The 15,646-nt window shown below is 44.3% G+C and overlaps 1 protein-coding gene across 1 annotated transcript in view; it reads right to left on the bottom strand.

Moving 5' to 3' along the window:
• Window positions 1-13,991, bottom strand: part of LOC125744921 (EF-hand domain-containing protein D2-like) — a 29,427-nt gene extending 15,436 nt beyond the window's left edge. The window contains exon 1 of the mRNA XM_049017232.1: window positions 13,427-13,991. Within this exon, the coding sequence (XP_048873189.1) occupies window positions 13,427-13,704 (278 nt within the window). The 5' untranslated portion in view covers window positions 13,705-13,991. The remainder of the gene's footprint in view (window positions 1-13,426) is intronic.
• Window positions 13,992-15,646: the final 1,655 nt, after the last annotated feature.

The following is a 15,646-nucleotide window of genomic DNA, read 5'->3' as shown; positions in this document are numbered from 1 at the left end:
AGACAAAGCAGGCCCACTTATGGCGCAAGGGGGTCACATCACTATGTGACCGTGGGATTTGAACCAGCAGCCTTCTGATCACAATGCCACACACCGAAACTGCTTGCTATAAGAGCAAGCAAAAATATCAACTGAAGGCAATAACACAAGCGCACAACCTTGCCCCCCTCTCCCAGTGCAACACCCCCTAATGGGCAGTGCACATAAGGAGCGAGTATCTGTAAGACAGACTCAGTGGGCAGCCTGAGAAACGTGAGGAAACATCTGCCTGAATAAAAAGGTCTGAATCGTGTGGAGAGCAGCAGCTCTGCGCGGGTGTAACTCCTCTTTATTGCAATAGATGCACAAATCACAGCCTCCTCCATCACGCCAGCGTGCTCCCGCAGGCACCCAGGGAAAAGCAGAAGTGACGCGTTTGGCAAAAACACGACAGTTCGTGCCCAGGCCTTACATAAATTTTTATTTCAACCTGGCTTAAAATCTCCGGCATTTTCCAACTCAGAAAACTTCCACATGACTGAAAATCCTTAGTTTTCAAGTCCGATGCAACCATCCAGAGTGGCAGAATAAGATTAAGATGTTACAAAGTGGTACGATTATTTAATATCTCCCAATTGTTAATATTGTATCAGAACAGCAGGCATATCGAGTTAAACTGAGAGGGAGAGGCAGAAGGAAGCTGGGATTCGTCAGAGAGGTCAGGTGACTGCCCCGAACATGATGGAGGGCTCCATTAACATGCCTCATCGCTCCTACAGCACCAGTACCGAGATCAGTGGAGTTGGCAGGGCCCAAACACGGCCCGTAAGGCGGACAGGGAAGAGGGGCTCCCCGAACAGTCAGACACAGACGAAAATCAAACGAAAAACAGCAACAAATGTTTTGATGTCAAGAAGACAAGGAGAGCATAAGCATACAGCCAAGCCACAGGCTAAGAAAGATGGAGAACACTGCCCTCTGCGTGTCGAAGGTCCTGGGAAAGTGATTCATGAATGGCATCCTCTATTCTCACCACTTCCACATCAGGGTTATTGAAGGCCTCCTGGACGAGATTCCGAGGTACCAGGCTGGAAATGCATCAGTCGAATGCACTGAAAAATAACTACGGGACTCTCAATCAAGTACGACATACATGTATAAGTGACGGGGATGTGGGACCACAGAGATGAGAGAGGAGCTGATCGCCATAGTGATCGGTGGCCAATCATAGCTGATCTAATATTAACAGAGGGCAAAGCACGGCTCACAAGCCAGCAATAGGGAGAGCAATAGTTAAGAATTTAAACTTTAAGCTAATCCAATACTCTACTGTGGGACTGTTGGGTGAGGTAAACAAGCTGGACTAAAAAAGAACTGCAAAAAATGTTGCTTTGGCCGCACCTGCTGCTGGGTTTGTGTTTGCTGCTGACTGCCAGCTATTGTGCCGTCATCCTCTGAGATCAGGGACGAGGGCCGTAGCTCCTGCCACCCCTCCATCTGCTCGGCGAGGCCCCGCCGGGCCCAGGCGCTACCACCGCTCTGCTAATCCTCAGCGGGCTTCTGCACAAAGGCCAGAGACGGGCTCCTCTGAGGCGGCCCGGTGGCCCCCAATACAGCAGAGTACGGGTCCGGTTCCCAGGGGAAAAGCGGCAGCTGCTCCCTGGAATCAGCTCAAGGAGATAATATCCAGCTGCAGATCCGGAGTGCAAGACTCTAAAATAGCGAGTTCTGAGTGAAAGTCACCAGCTAAGAAAATATCAGGAAACATCAGGCCGCCACAAAAAGTCACGTGTTAGTCCACGGTACGCAAGCGCTGTCAGCGAGGCTAACCCAAAGACGGCTCGTTAGCGTTTGACCCAGCGAGGGCTCGTTAGCAGTTAATGACGAAGGTAGGCCATCTGGATCTGGCGGAGGGGGTGCTCTTAGTCACCAGGCTGGTTCCAAAACGCCAAAAAAGGAAGTTTGTAATGAGAGCTAGAGGCGGGTAGATTCAGCTTCAGCCTCTACTGTAGCCATGGTGATAAGGGAAGGGGGAGGGGCCACAACCTCTCCAGGACCCGCCCCTGTGATGCTGCAAAGCTGCAACTTCTGTCATTCTACCGGTGCCACGCCGGTTGAGGTAGTACCTGACAAACCAACGTTTATATGGTCATCAGACTATTTTGGTCCAGCGTGTTACTAAAGTAAATGCCATTGGGGGTCGTATGACCTCGGTTAACTTGCTGGTTCAAAAAGGGTTTTGTTGCTCTACCCACAAACATCTGCCTGGTGTACAAAACGGAAATTGACATACATGGAGAGAGACAAATCAGTCACGTATATTTCACTTTTATCATGTGCATTTCTTTATTATGAATTTATTACAATTTTTTGTATAAACCTAAATATTACATATACAGTCTAAAACGTTACTGTCAGAAAATGTTTCTGTTTCCAGCTCATTTTCCAAAAATAAACTGCGTGTCATGCAGGGTGCAAGAACGTACATGGCTAGGAATATGTCATTATAATTCAGTCATAAGCGCATGAGAAATACGGTCCATTCACTGGAATTCAATACTGCTAATTTAACAGAAATCTATTCCTGGTTTCTAGGCAACCGCCAATAAGACAGGAGTGAGGAAAAGCCTGGCATTCTGCCAGTGCCGCTCTAACGACGATCTAGATGCACGCATACACACACCCACACACACACGCATACACACACACCCACACACGCACACACACATACACACACATACACACACACACACACACACAGTCCACATATTCATATCTTGATGGAGACTTTATGGGGACTCTCCAATCATTCCTAATTCCTAATCATTCCTTAACCCCCACCCAGCACTAATATTGACCATAAGTAACCAAACAAAATACAAGACTTTTGTCATTTTTGGTTTTTTGATTGCAGTCACAGATAAAAAAAAAATTATAAAATTGAGGTTATCCTTGTGGGGACTGAAAAACAGCCCCCATGGCGTCAAAATAAGAGGATTTTTCATTTGGCCCCCACAATGTAATATATACATAACCCACACACACACACACACACACACACACATACTTCTAACCTCAAGGCTGGTTCTGAATGGACCAGACACAGAAGCTGCTATCAGCTGTAATCTTATTCCTGTTCTGTAAGCGCTGTCCCCAGGGACAGCGGCAGACATCAGGGCACCTCCAGACCTCGGGACTATTAGCTAAATTTACATCCAAACAAGAACAATTTGAATAATGCGAAATGGAAAAAAAAGTGAAAAATGAACATGAATAATTATCATGAACAATGAAGCACAAATGCTGAAGATGGATAAACCTGTAAAAAGGAAGAACTTCATAATTATATCATTATAAGAATTAATTATTAATGCAAGAATGATTGAAGTAGATTAAACTGACAAGAAAACGGAGCATGTATCTTTGTAAAACTGAATTTGTGGTTTCTAGATTCTCAAACGCATGTGTGCGATTAGCTGTGGGTATTTATCAACAGCTAGGATGTGTTTGCAGGTACCGATTTTCCATTGAAGAATTACGGCTACAAGACGCCTTCCCTTCTACCCATAACAACCCAGTAAAAACAAAGTGGACTTTAAATGCCAGTGTCTGGTCTGACTGACCCCGGGCCACAGGTCCTGTCGATTCCCACATCGCCCCATGAGACGCTGATAACCGGTGTCACATCACGGCGGTACGTGTCTCTAACCTCTGTCGCCTCAGGGAGGTGTGACACTGCAATCCGCAGGCACCTCAGGGTGCCCATTTTAAATCTGTCACCACTCATGGCCCCACCCCCAGAGTCACGACAGGGAAAAAGACAGGGGTGCAAATCTCACCCCGAGCTCCGACGCCATTATCCTGGGAGCACAGTGGTCCTTCCAGGTGACACACCCACCTGACCTCAGTGCCAAGGCTGCTGTGTTTTCACACATGTAGAGGCCCAAGGATACGGAAACACTTAAGGTGTCACACTCCAGTGACACGGCAGAGGGGTGAAGCCTTACAAGGCCACAGACACACACAGACACATACAGGCAAACACAGGCACACACAGACACACACAGGCACACACAGACACATACAGGCACACACAGACACACACAGACACACACAGGCACACACAGGCACACACAGGCACATACAGGCACACGCAGGCAAACACAGACACACGCAGGCACACGCAGGCAAACACAGACACACGCAGGCACACGCAGGCAAACACAGACACACACAGGCACACGCAGGCACACGCAGGCACACACAGGAAAACACAGACACACACAGGCACACGCAGGCAAACACAGGCACACGCAGGCACACGCAGGCACACGCAGGCAAACGCAGACACACGCAGGCAAACACAGACACATACAGGCACACATAGATACACAAAGGCACACGCAGACACACACAGGCAAACACAGACACACACAGGCAAACACAGACACACACAGGCGCACGCAGGCACACACAGGCAAACACAGACACACAGGAAAACACAGACACACACAGGAAAACACAGACACACACAGGCAAACACAGACACACACAGGCAAACACAGACACACACAGGCACACACAGGCAAACACAGACACACACAGGCACACGCAGACACACACAGGCACACACAGGCACAGCCTCTCTATGGGACGGAGGTGGAGAAGGTACCACAGCACTGGCACGATGGGGCGAGAGCAACGCTACAGAACAACAGGGAGCTCACCCACTCAGACGGCGGCACGCCCAGCACAGGATCGCAGCTTCCTGCCGGCTGTGAGTGTCCGGCAGGGGGTCCTTCAGGCCAAGGTCATGGGAAACACGGAAATGTGATAAACTTTCACATAGCGACCCCCCACCCCCTCACAGCAGTGGGACTTTCCATACCCCAGGCAGCTGGAATCAGAGCCCTGCATCGTGTTTTGCACAGGTGCGCCCCCTATCAGGATCAATCCATTTGATTACAATTCTGACACAAATCCTCAGTCGGAAGTAATATTACTGCATTTATAAAAACAAAAAATCAACTCATTTTTACAACTTATATAAGTTTAATGTAGCGCAAAACATCTGAACCAGGAATGTGGGAGTTTGCAATCCCACCCCCCCCCCCAAGTGCACTAACAGGGACAAACCATTACCATCATATACAAAATGATGGACTGCATCATGAACAAAATGCTAGTGTAGCAGTAGGCCGTTGAAGAGATTCCAGTAACTTTCAGACACGTCTTTGTTAAGTAAGATATAACTGGATAAAAATAAGTGGAAGGAGCCTGGGTAATGTCCCAAATGGAGCACACAAGCCCAGTTCCTCAATAATAACAGCCTGACCCCCGCAACCTCACTCAGCTGTGCAGTGTGACCACGATGAGTTGCACACACTTCCTGTCCCAGTAAGCCAGAGTGACTCACGTCCAGACCACCCACAGAATAACAAGAGATGCACAGATGGAGGCACTTTCAATCAGCTCCACTGCGTGCCTGAACTGGACAAACTTACTTCCACCGCATGGAACCAAAAGGGGGCGCTCTTCATCTCCCCTCACCCCGTCACCTGTGCTTCTACCACCCTGCATTGTTCCAATGAGAGGGTGACAAACATCTTCTGGAGATGTAGAACTGGAGGCGGTTTTAGTGTTCAGATGGCCAAATGCCACCTAGCTTGGCTCGTCTACGTACGCAGATAGAACGTGATGTTAAGAGAGCGACTAAATGCCCCCCCCCCCCCCATTCCAAACCGGAATGCTGTCTCCTGAAGAATCCCCGCAGAGGTGTAACGGAGACAGTCTTCACAGTGTTAAACACACAAAACTGACAGATCCCTGAATAACAGGGACCACAAGAACTACGAAAGAACTGAGAGATGAACTTGGTTCCAGCTTCAGCAGCTGCAGGCTGGAATGATGATTCCTTCTGCTCCTTTGTGTTCAGTGATCTTCTACAAAGGAAGCCACCGGGATGCAATCAATGACCAGGACCGAGAAATTCTGGGATACAAATCATTTTCAGAAAGCCTGAGCTGAAACCTTCACACCTACCTCAGTAACACAGGTAGGAGCCCTCAAAGAGGTCCTGGGCATCACAGCACCATTCCTGGATACCCTTTGACCATGAGACGCTGTTAGGCTCAGGAGAAACCGGCAGAGCACACCTTCCGATTCCCGCCTATTGTGTTTTTGTTCAATTCACCTTTTCTACAAAAGACATGGCGTGGCATTCAGCCTGGAACCTACCAACGTCAAGGTATCAGTTCCGAAAGAATTTAGCCGGAGGAATTTGAGTCAGTAATTAGCGATACCTGAGCATGGTTTCCGATAACAAGTCAAGGAGCAGGTGTTCCTTTCTGCACTGAGATGGGTGTGTCTCGGCCAGCAGCACCTTGGGAATATGAGACGCAGCATGTGAAAATGCCAGTTCCATTAAATATTTTAATGCAATGATGAAGTGTTCGCAGAGTAAAGTCAATTAACAGGTGGAGATTCATCATTTCTGCATACATCGCAGACAGGAGCCTTGTGTTATTCTGTCATTTTCAAGAATGACCGAGAAATGCAGGATTTATTAGTTATGATGTACAAACACGCATTTCACAATTAATTACAGCAAACCATAACATATCATCATTTTTTAGTTGACGTTGACTCCTGGCAAGCATATTGTTAGCGTTCCTCCAGAACATTTTGTGTTCTGTCAAATCGCTACCGTTAAATCACTTTAAATGTAAAACTGATTAGAGTCAATAAGTGAGTAATTAAGAATAGCTTTTTGGGACAAAACGCTGAATATATGTGACATGTGGAAAGATGAGCATTTCATGCCCACAGTAGGTGGGACTGTCATGCACTGTCAGTCAGCTGCAGATTTAGCCCAGTTTCAACTGGTTACTTAATCAGCTCTCTTACAGGCACATGGCGAATGCTGCTGCCCTTTAATTCCGGCGACTGATGACTCGTCTCTCTATCGACGCTCGCGAGCCTCCGTCCAAGACTCCCACAGCATAAGACGTTCCACGTTTATCAGACATGCACTACAGATTCTGTACTCTCACAGAATGAAGAAGTTCAAGGGGAGCACAGAACAGCTTGCATATATGGGTCAACAGTAGCATTGTGTTTTTGGAAGATGCTTATCTCGGCAGACATGTGTATCTTATCAAGCTAGTATTAAAAATTTAGTCAGACCAGACACTGGCTGTTTCCCATGAATTTCACTCTATTTTCTGTTGCTTACAGTTTGATTACAGGGACAATGCAAGTCCAATCTGCTGGTTACAAGTTTTTGTTGCGACTTGGAATTACTTCTGCAATGTTCAACACACGCACTCTGGATAGTTTGCAGCCTCCTTTCACTAATTTGGCTGAAGAAGGAGCATTTACTCCTAGCGAACGACATAATCAGCGGAAACTCTTTCCGATACTGATAGATGGATTTTCAAAAGCTAAGAATTCTGATTACCAGTATCAACAACTATAATTTTCTAGGGTTACAAATTACAGACACCAACCGTTGGCTTTACTGGATGTCAATTTCTCAAGCAGCAGAAACTCACAGTCTTGAAACATATAAAACAAGGCACTTAAATAACCTTATCACTTAACCTTAACAAGAACATAACCTGGACTCTCGCAATGATGAACTCTCAAACTAGAATAAAATTCCAAGTGCATCGCCTCTTCTACTTCACAAAAAGCATCTTAGAAATGAGCATTGCTCAGACACAAAAAAAAAACAAGTTTATCAGCATTATCGGCGCTTAATCAGCAGATTTCACATCAATAAATCATTATTTGGGTTGAGTCCCAATAACTGCATAACAACAACCAGTGAATCACAGGAACTGGATTTTAGGGAAGAAATTCAAAGGACTAAATGCCAGGGCCTCTGTAATTTAGATGTGAAAACTCTGGTCACCCATTTACCACATTTGGTTGAATTCCTTCACCACTACTCCCCCTGCTGGAGTAGGGCTGGCATGAAGGAGGGGGACCCATGGAAGCACAACAAGTTTAACCTGCACAAAATCAGCTTCCTTCCTCGAGGTACCTTGCCTCGCACAGCTCTCTGCCACATGTGCTGCCTTGGCCTGCCATCAAGGCTGTGCTCCCCACATTTGCACTTCAGTAATATTTTATATTTCAAAGAGCTTCCTCTGGTGACTTTTCAATAGCATCAGCATTGTGCTGAATCATCGGAATTCCAAAGTGTACCTGACGCATCCTACTGCTGCTTTTGCATGGACACGATATCACTATAATCAGACTGAGGCATTAAGTTCTAGGCCCCCACCCCCCCACTCATTCCAGTGCAGCATCTTCACCGAGGACCATGGAAGCATCCAGACACTTTTCAGTGTTTTCAGAATATCCAGCTGCTCCAATTTAGCTTGTGAATGTTTGTTGATGGTGAGTTTTCATACTCCTGCCCTCCCCTCGGCCCCCTTATCTGTCCCTTTCAGTGGTTTAATGCTTCCTATCTCACTGCACCTGAATTGGCTAATCTTTGACAGATGGGGGAACTATGGGGATGGTGGCAGATTTCATCTGGAATGGCCACAAGGCTCTGGAGAACATCGCTCTGACCATCAGACACTGGGGATACATGCCTGGACGCTGGACGGGTCACTACCACAGAAATCAGGCCAGGGTATCAAGGCTGAAGCCAAATATGGTTGCCCTTAGTCAGCTGGGTACAGATACATGCCTGTCTTCCCACTTTAAAGCTGTTCAAGAATTCATACACTGGAAGATTATGTAAGCTAGCTAAAATAAACTAAGAAACGATGTGTTTTTTGTGTTCTTCGGCCTCAAATGTCATGTTTAAGACTGAACATAACTGCACGGCCGCCTTCCAGGGGGAGGGGGCAGCATAAATTACTCTAGCTGCTTCACAGCGCTACGCGGACTTCTTTGTAAATCAGCTTTTACTCGTGAGAGTTACAGTTACAGCATCACCTAAGACAGATGTCAGAAGGCAGGGGTGTGATAACAGGCACGAGAAAAGCTACTGCCGTCGAGAGTGTTGAAAATCTGCACTTGCACCAAGTTCATTAACGGTTTACCCTCCAAAAATAAACTGCCCATTTTTAATTTCACAGACGGCACACACGACGGTGTCTGGTATCTTTTGCATACCTCCCAACTCAGTCACCCAAAACAGTGCTGAAAGAAAACGTTACACGTAACGTCTACTAGAGAATGAAAAGCCTCGAAAATTCTCATCCTACGTTCTGTGATACAGGAGAGATGCACTTAATAGAACACAAGGTTCCAAAACAGGAGACAAAACAGCACTGGCAAAAGCAAAAATGATGAAATCACAAATTAACGGGAATTTTAAAAACCAGCGGGTTGTTTTGAGCTGGTAGCTGGAAAAATTCCTTCCTTCCTTCCTTCCATTCCAGCTTTCAGTCAGAAACAGATTATTTGAGCACCTCCGATTCTTGCTCCGTGAATGAGAGACTGTGATGTGGAACACAGGGTAAGGTTCTCATGAGGCTGAATGAAAGCAAAATCACCACCCGGGGGTGAGGGAACAGAGGAGCTCTTCATTGTGAATGCCGCACGCTGTCATCGTACCGTGCCTGCTTCCAGCGTATCATTAATAATTTATCATTCTGAGCGAATCAAATTAGGGGCGTCTCTGGAAGGGGAACTGGCTGCCAGACCAGTTTCCCTGAGCAGAGGAGGCCCACTGTAGATTCCTCCAAACTGGTGTACTGGTGTGATTCTGGAGTCTAAAAACAAAGCTAACTCACTGGCGATCTCACTGGCGATCTCACTGGCGATCTCACTGGCGATCTCGTCATTCTTCCTTTCTGAGAATGGCTAAAGAAACTCAGAACACCATTAAACAACTATCACCGCGGTATTCAGGAACAGTCAGCGCAGACAAACATCCATGTACCAAACTAGTCTTGTCACGATGCCAAATCTTCTAAATTTTCAAAGTTGCAATACCAAGAAAAAAAACTGAAATTCCATACCATTTTCGACATTCAACAACGTACATATTGTGACTCAGTAAAAAATTTCAATTGCAATTTTGTTGGCAGTGAAAACTTTACAAACTTTCGTAAACTCATGTCACAATATCTAAAAAAAAACTTTGCATTGCAGTGCCAGTGAAAGTACAATAAGTACAGCAGTAGCCATTGTAACCGCACTGAAATTTGTGTTCAGACATTCACAAGCAGTAAACACTATTAAAAATTAAGTTACTTTATCTTATTATTATAATGGATAATAAAACAGATATACATAACTTTTATATACCTTCTTTAATGCGTATCTCAATACACAAACACTTCTAACAAATGCACATCTCTAAAACTTTGTATCAACACTAACCAAATCAGCCTAAGATCGCATGTAACTGAACACAAGCCACAGGAGAAAAACAACTGCAGATCATTGTCTTACTGTGGAAATGTTTAACCACCTACCAAAAAAATGTTTTACCCCATTGAATAAATGCACGTCGTATCTCCACATCACACCTCTACCTCAGCTGTGTTTGCCCCCTTTGCCAATATTGTGCAGTGACACAATTTGCATACAGGCCTGCACATGTCCTGTGATCCGCCTTCATTTGCCACAGAGCCCCGGCATTTCCACATGCCACTCATACTGCAGTCTGTATCGATCAAGCGCAGTGAGAAAGTCCTGACGGGCCTCAGTGGTCAGAGCAAAACGGAAGTGCAGACTGCAGAATCCATACCATGAAGCACAAGGACCGAAATCATTTTCTATATGACAAAATCGATACTTTCGGTATTTTCGATACCTTCGACAGCACTGTACCAAACATATACTGAATCACGGCCCCTATAGCTAGTAATTGTGCAAAACAATGTCAAATGTTCAAGTCAAAACAATGCATAGATACTCCAAAGACCTGCATGCAGAAGCTCTATCACAATATTCCAAAAAACAAATAAATAAACGCAATAAGCCACTGCTGAGTCACGACAGCGGATTTGACGAAAGTCTAAGAGACAGTTCAGTTTGTATCGCACCAGAACGGGGCCGCAGTGGAAAGGCAATTAATTCCAGTATTGACTCGAGCTCTTGGGAACACAGCCAGTTGGTTTCAAGTCCCGCCAAGTGAAGGACCTTCTTTAAACAAGGAGGCTGGGGAAGCGAATCTGTGCAAAAGGCATTACTGGGTCACCAGTGCAGCTGCTGCTCTTTGAGAAACAAGCCTGCTTCGAGTTGCCAGTTTAAAAAGACTAAAGAAAGAATTTCCCAGAGTGATGGTGATGCATCTGGGGCTGAGCTGTGAGGATCTGCAACCTAGATATTAGATTACGTTTAATCATTGTTCAACTCTATGAGTCTATTCTGAAATAGACCCATATAAACACCATGCAATATAATCTTGTTAGAGGACAGAACAGCCCAGGAGTTCAGTATATTTCTGCTGGGGAAAGAAGTTTGCATTAGCAGATGCAATATTCATCCTGCAAAGTAGCAACATTTCCTTATTTCATACAGGGCACTGAGCTTAAATACTGGGAATCACCAAGTTGGATACAGGCTGAATACTAATGCAATATCAGGCTTCCTGTTTTGGGGACCGGAATGAAAGTTGAGAGCATCTTTGAATAAACCTCCTTCCATTTTTACTCTAAGGTGACAGGTTCTGAATCATCAGTTTGGATTTTCAGAGTAAAAAAAAACAGAGGAGTGTTATCCCAGAGAGGGGCACGGGTTTGAAAAACTGGAATCATTAGTAAGCAAAATTTTCCATGAGTTGGAAGGAAAACCTAAAAACGAAATGTGCCTCTGATGGCCGAGGCCACTGGTGCCACTAGAATCTGATAAAAAAAAAATACAACGACAAAAATACATTTAAATAGCTGGAATTAAAAAGTATCTGCAGCTGTTAAATTTAGAGTTGTTTCCAGTCCAGTGGAACAGCTCTGAAGCCCGATATATCTTAAAAAACAAAAACATTAAAAAGCTAAAGATAACGTGTTTGTATTTTTCGAGCCCTCTGGGGTCATTTTCGCAACACAAGTCCACTTTACGCTATTGCACGGCTAGGCTGGGCTCATTGTGAGGGTCTGCACAATGAAAGCTCTGTTTCCCAGGCCGCATAGAGAAATGGGCTCACTGCAGAAGAGATGGCAGAACCCACCTCCCCCCCCCCCACACACTCACTGGCATCCCGTTCCCATACCACCACAACCTTTCACAAAGAGCATCTGTTTGCCACGCTGGCACCGAAAGTCGCTGCAAGCCTGAGAGATTTTGTAACACGGAATGGCATTAACACAAAAAAAAGGGAAAAGAAGGACATGCCTTTCCCTTCGGATGCGGGGGCCCTTAATGCTCATGACGTCATCAGTATGGCTGCTGCACCGCCTAGTACGTTTATCAACAGTGACCTTGTCGTACTTCGCACCATTTCTCCAAAACACGGGGAGTAGAGTTACACAAGTTTCTCTTCATTTTATAAAAGGCACCCTGCCGATATTTAAAAATCAAAAATGTTGATCAAAATTTTGATATAAAGTACAGCTACTCACAATAAATACTCTTAAGGCACCCACAGACAGCACACACTTTATTGCAAAAAAGACTGTCATTTTCAACACATAGTCTAATCAAAATGTGCAATGACAACACGGCTGGCAAGTCAGCCCGTAAAAGTCATATACTTTCAGAACTGCTTATTTACATAATTAAAATAGTATTTTACTGCACTGCAGTTTATTCACTTTCTATATGCGGGTATGCACGTGAAAGGATACACAAGTTAGATAATTAAGTTACTGTAAATAATGTGGTTGCAACAAGATCCGCTTACATATAATACTTATTATTATTATTATTATTATTATTATAAATTATTAGGCCTATTGGTATTAAATTGCACTGAATTACATATATTCGTTTTCTGAATTTTGCTAAAACAATTAGAATAATCGAAAACACGCGCGCGGCCCGATTTAATCATATCATACAATTCGTATCAGACTTCAAACTCTATACATATTTCGAATATTCAACGCACTTACAGAATTAAGTTCCGAGACACAAAGCTGCCTTAGAATTAGGCTACCTTTTTAAAATTAATTATTTAACAAGACCAACATGTGCGTGATCATAACAGAAGTTACGTTTATTTCGAAAAATGCGCAATATCTCATATGCCTCGTCTGTATAGAGGCGACCTAAAATTTAACATTAGCATCACTGTTCCGCCAATGCAAGCCGCGCACTGTCATTGTCACCGCGTCGCTTTTATTGTAGTCGAAGTCTCCCGCATAGTAACACGAATAAACCGCTAATCATACATAAATATCTGTATGTGTCAATGACCACTGAAATGCCCATTTATTACAGATAAATCCCGGGACTGGCACGTCGGGCTGCAGGTCCATTGTCACGCTTGACACCCACTGCATTTCAAAACGATAGACCTGTAAGACGCACTTACTGCTTGAACATCCTTTCCATGTCTTTGATTTGCTTCCTGGAGAATTCCTTAAACTCAGTGTAGGGGTTGAAGACCTTCATGGTACGCGGATGATGCTCCCCTTCATTCATTTCCCCGCGGCGCAGCAGCTTAGCGCCCAGCTCCGTGTCGGCGCTCGCCGTGGCCGGCTTCTCGGCTCCGTTTTCGCGCGTCTTGTTCACGATCACCGGCTCTTCTCCACCCCCTTCACCGATCTGAAGACGCCGACTCAGCTTCGTTGTCAGCTCGTCGGAAGCCATGTCTTTTTAAATTATTTCAAATAAAATAACTACTAAACAAATAAAATGCTACGAATAGAAATACCTACGGTCCATAGGCAACAGATTCGTTATTGCATCCAATCACTATGCGGACTGGTGCTCTTCCTCCTGAGGTCTGAGTTACAATGAACTGAAATCTCGAGATTACGGACCCATTTGTACAGTACAATAAACTAATTCAAGATCCCCTTTCCTTAAAGGGGCACAGCGCCACTGTGCAGGAAATCCTGCGGCGTTCGAATTTCTCGGGTCGCACTTTCCTCACGGCGAAGCTCCTACGTCTGAACATACACCACGCCTCTTAAAGAGGCGTAGAAACCCACAGAAATCCACAAAAACAAATAGTTACAAATTGCATCATACGTGAAAATTTGAATATTTCCCAAAATATTCGCAATTTCCCGTTTGTTTTTTGTTTCCGCGCTGCTGTGCACTGCTTAATGCAATTTTTAAATGCAGTATTCATATTAGGGAATTAAATGCTTACATAATTTTTTTTCTTCATCTGTGCTAATTAATATTTCAAAGTACATGTGTTGTTCATGTGTATCGCTATTCACCTGAATCTTTCACCTAACAACATTTGAATGATCTATATCTTGTTATTGCAAATTATTTACAATGTGGGACTATTATAGATTGTATGGCCTGTGGTACACGCAACCTCTATTCTAATGTTGCATTAAAGTTATTTGAAGTTCAGCTAATAGTTTTAGACATCTAATATCACTAGGATTAAACGAACCAAAAACGAAATTAAACCGAATCACTAATATAATATTTAATGACATCCAAAAACAATACCAAACTAACGCCATCCAATTTAAGTGCTGTGCAAGATTCATTCGGCCGTTTCGTTAAAGCGACCTCGCCAGGGAGAATTAGATACTACAGCCAGTCGGTCACATATTGTTATAATTACTACCCACCCACCCATATTCTAAGCGTTTAGTCTGGCCGGGGCTGGAGTCTATCCCGGGCAGCACGAGGCTGGCGTAAACCCTGGACGGGATGCCAATGCATCTCAGGCGACACACACATCTATGCATTAAGGGCAATTCAAAGATACCAGAGATACCAGACAGAAGAAACCCACACGATGCGGGAGGAGCATTCAAACTGTAGCCAGTGCTGCGGCGGTTTTCGACCCTAAACCCCGTGACACCGAGTCACTGTGCCACCCTGTTATTAGAGTTCATCGATGTCGTTGATGTTGCATCGGATAATTCCGAGCGCTTATGTGATGTTTTTCAGTTACGCAACTGGCGTCAATGGTTGAATTAAGGAGGAGGGTCGTTTTAAGGTTATCTTACAGCATTAAATAAATTCAATGCCACTTATGTAAACAGAGGGCATGAAAAGTAGTGACGAGTGGCACATGCTACATTAAGATATGGCATACTTAAAGATATATCTATACTTAAATGTAGGGATTTCGGTAACACTTTACGTCAGGGGACGCAAATAACGTAGCTAAACACTCCAACTTAATGCATTAATTAACCAGAAACTACAACTATAACTCATAACTTCGTATATTTCATGCAGTTACCATATCGATTCATGATTTGTACTTGAGGTAAGTCACTAAGTTACTTGTTCCCCCTCAAGTGTCACGTTTGATAATTTGGTGAAAGATTTAACACTTACATGATTAAAATAAGGAAGTCACTTTTAAGTTCTTGCGGCACGGAAACTAAAATATGAAAAAGTTATTTGAAACGTTTGAAAATATTAAAATCTAATGTTGAGCTCCTGAAAGAACTCTGTTCTGTAAAATAGACACAATTTAAATGACACATCAGTTTACGCCTTACACAAACATCATCATCACCGTCATCATCATCATCTTCATCATCATTATATATATATTCGTATATACGTTGTGTTTCGTTCATTTTTACAACCCGGAGTAGAATTG

This window comes from Brienomyrus brachyistius, chromosome 6 (assembly GCF_023856365.1).
Source record: "Brienomyrus brachyistius isolate T26 chromosome 6, BBRACH_0.4, whole genome shotgun sequence".
In the NCBI taxonomy this organism is placed as follows: Eukaryota; Metazoa; Chordata; class Actinopteri; order Osteoglossiformes; family Mormyridae; genus Brienomyrus; species Brienomyrus brachyistius.
The sequence above is the reverse complement of the archived record's forward strand: the minus strand, read 5'-3'. Positions and strand labels throughout refer to the sequence as shown.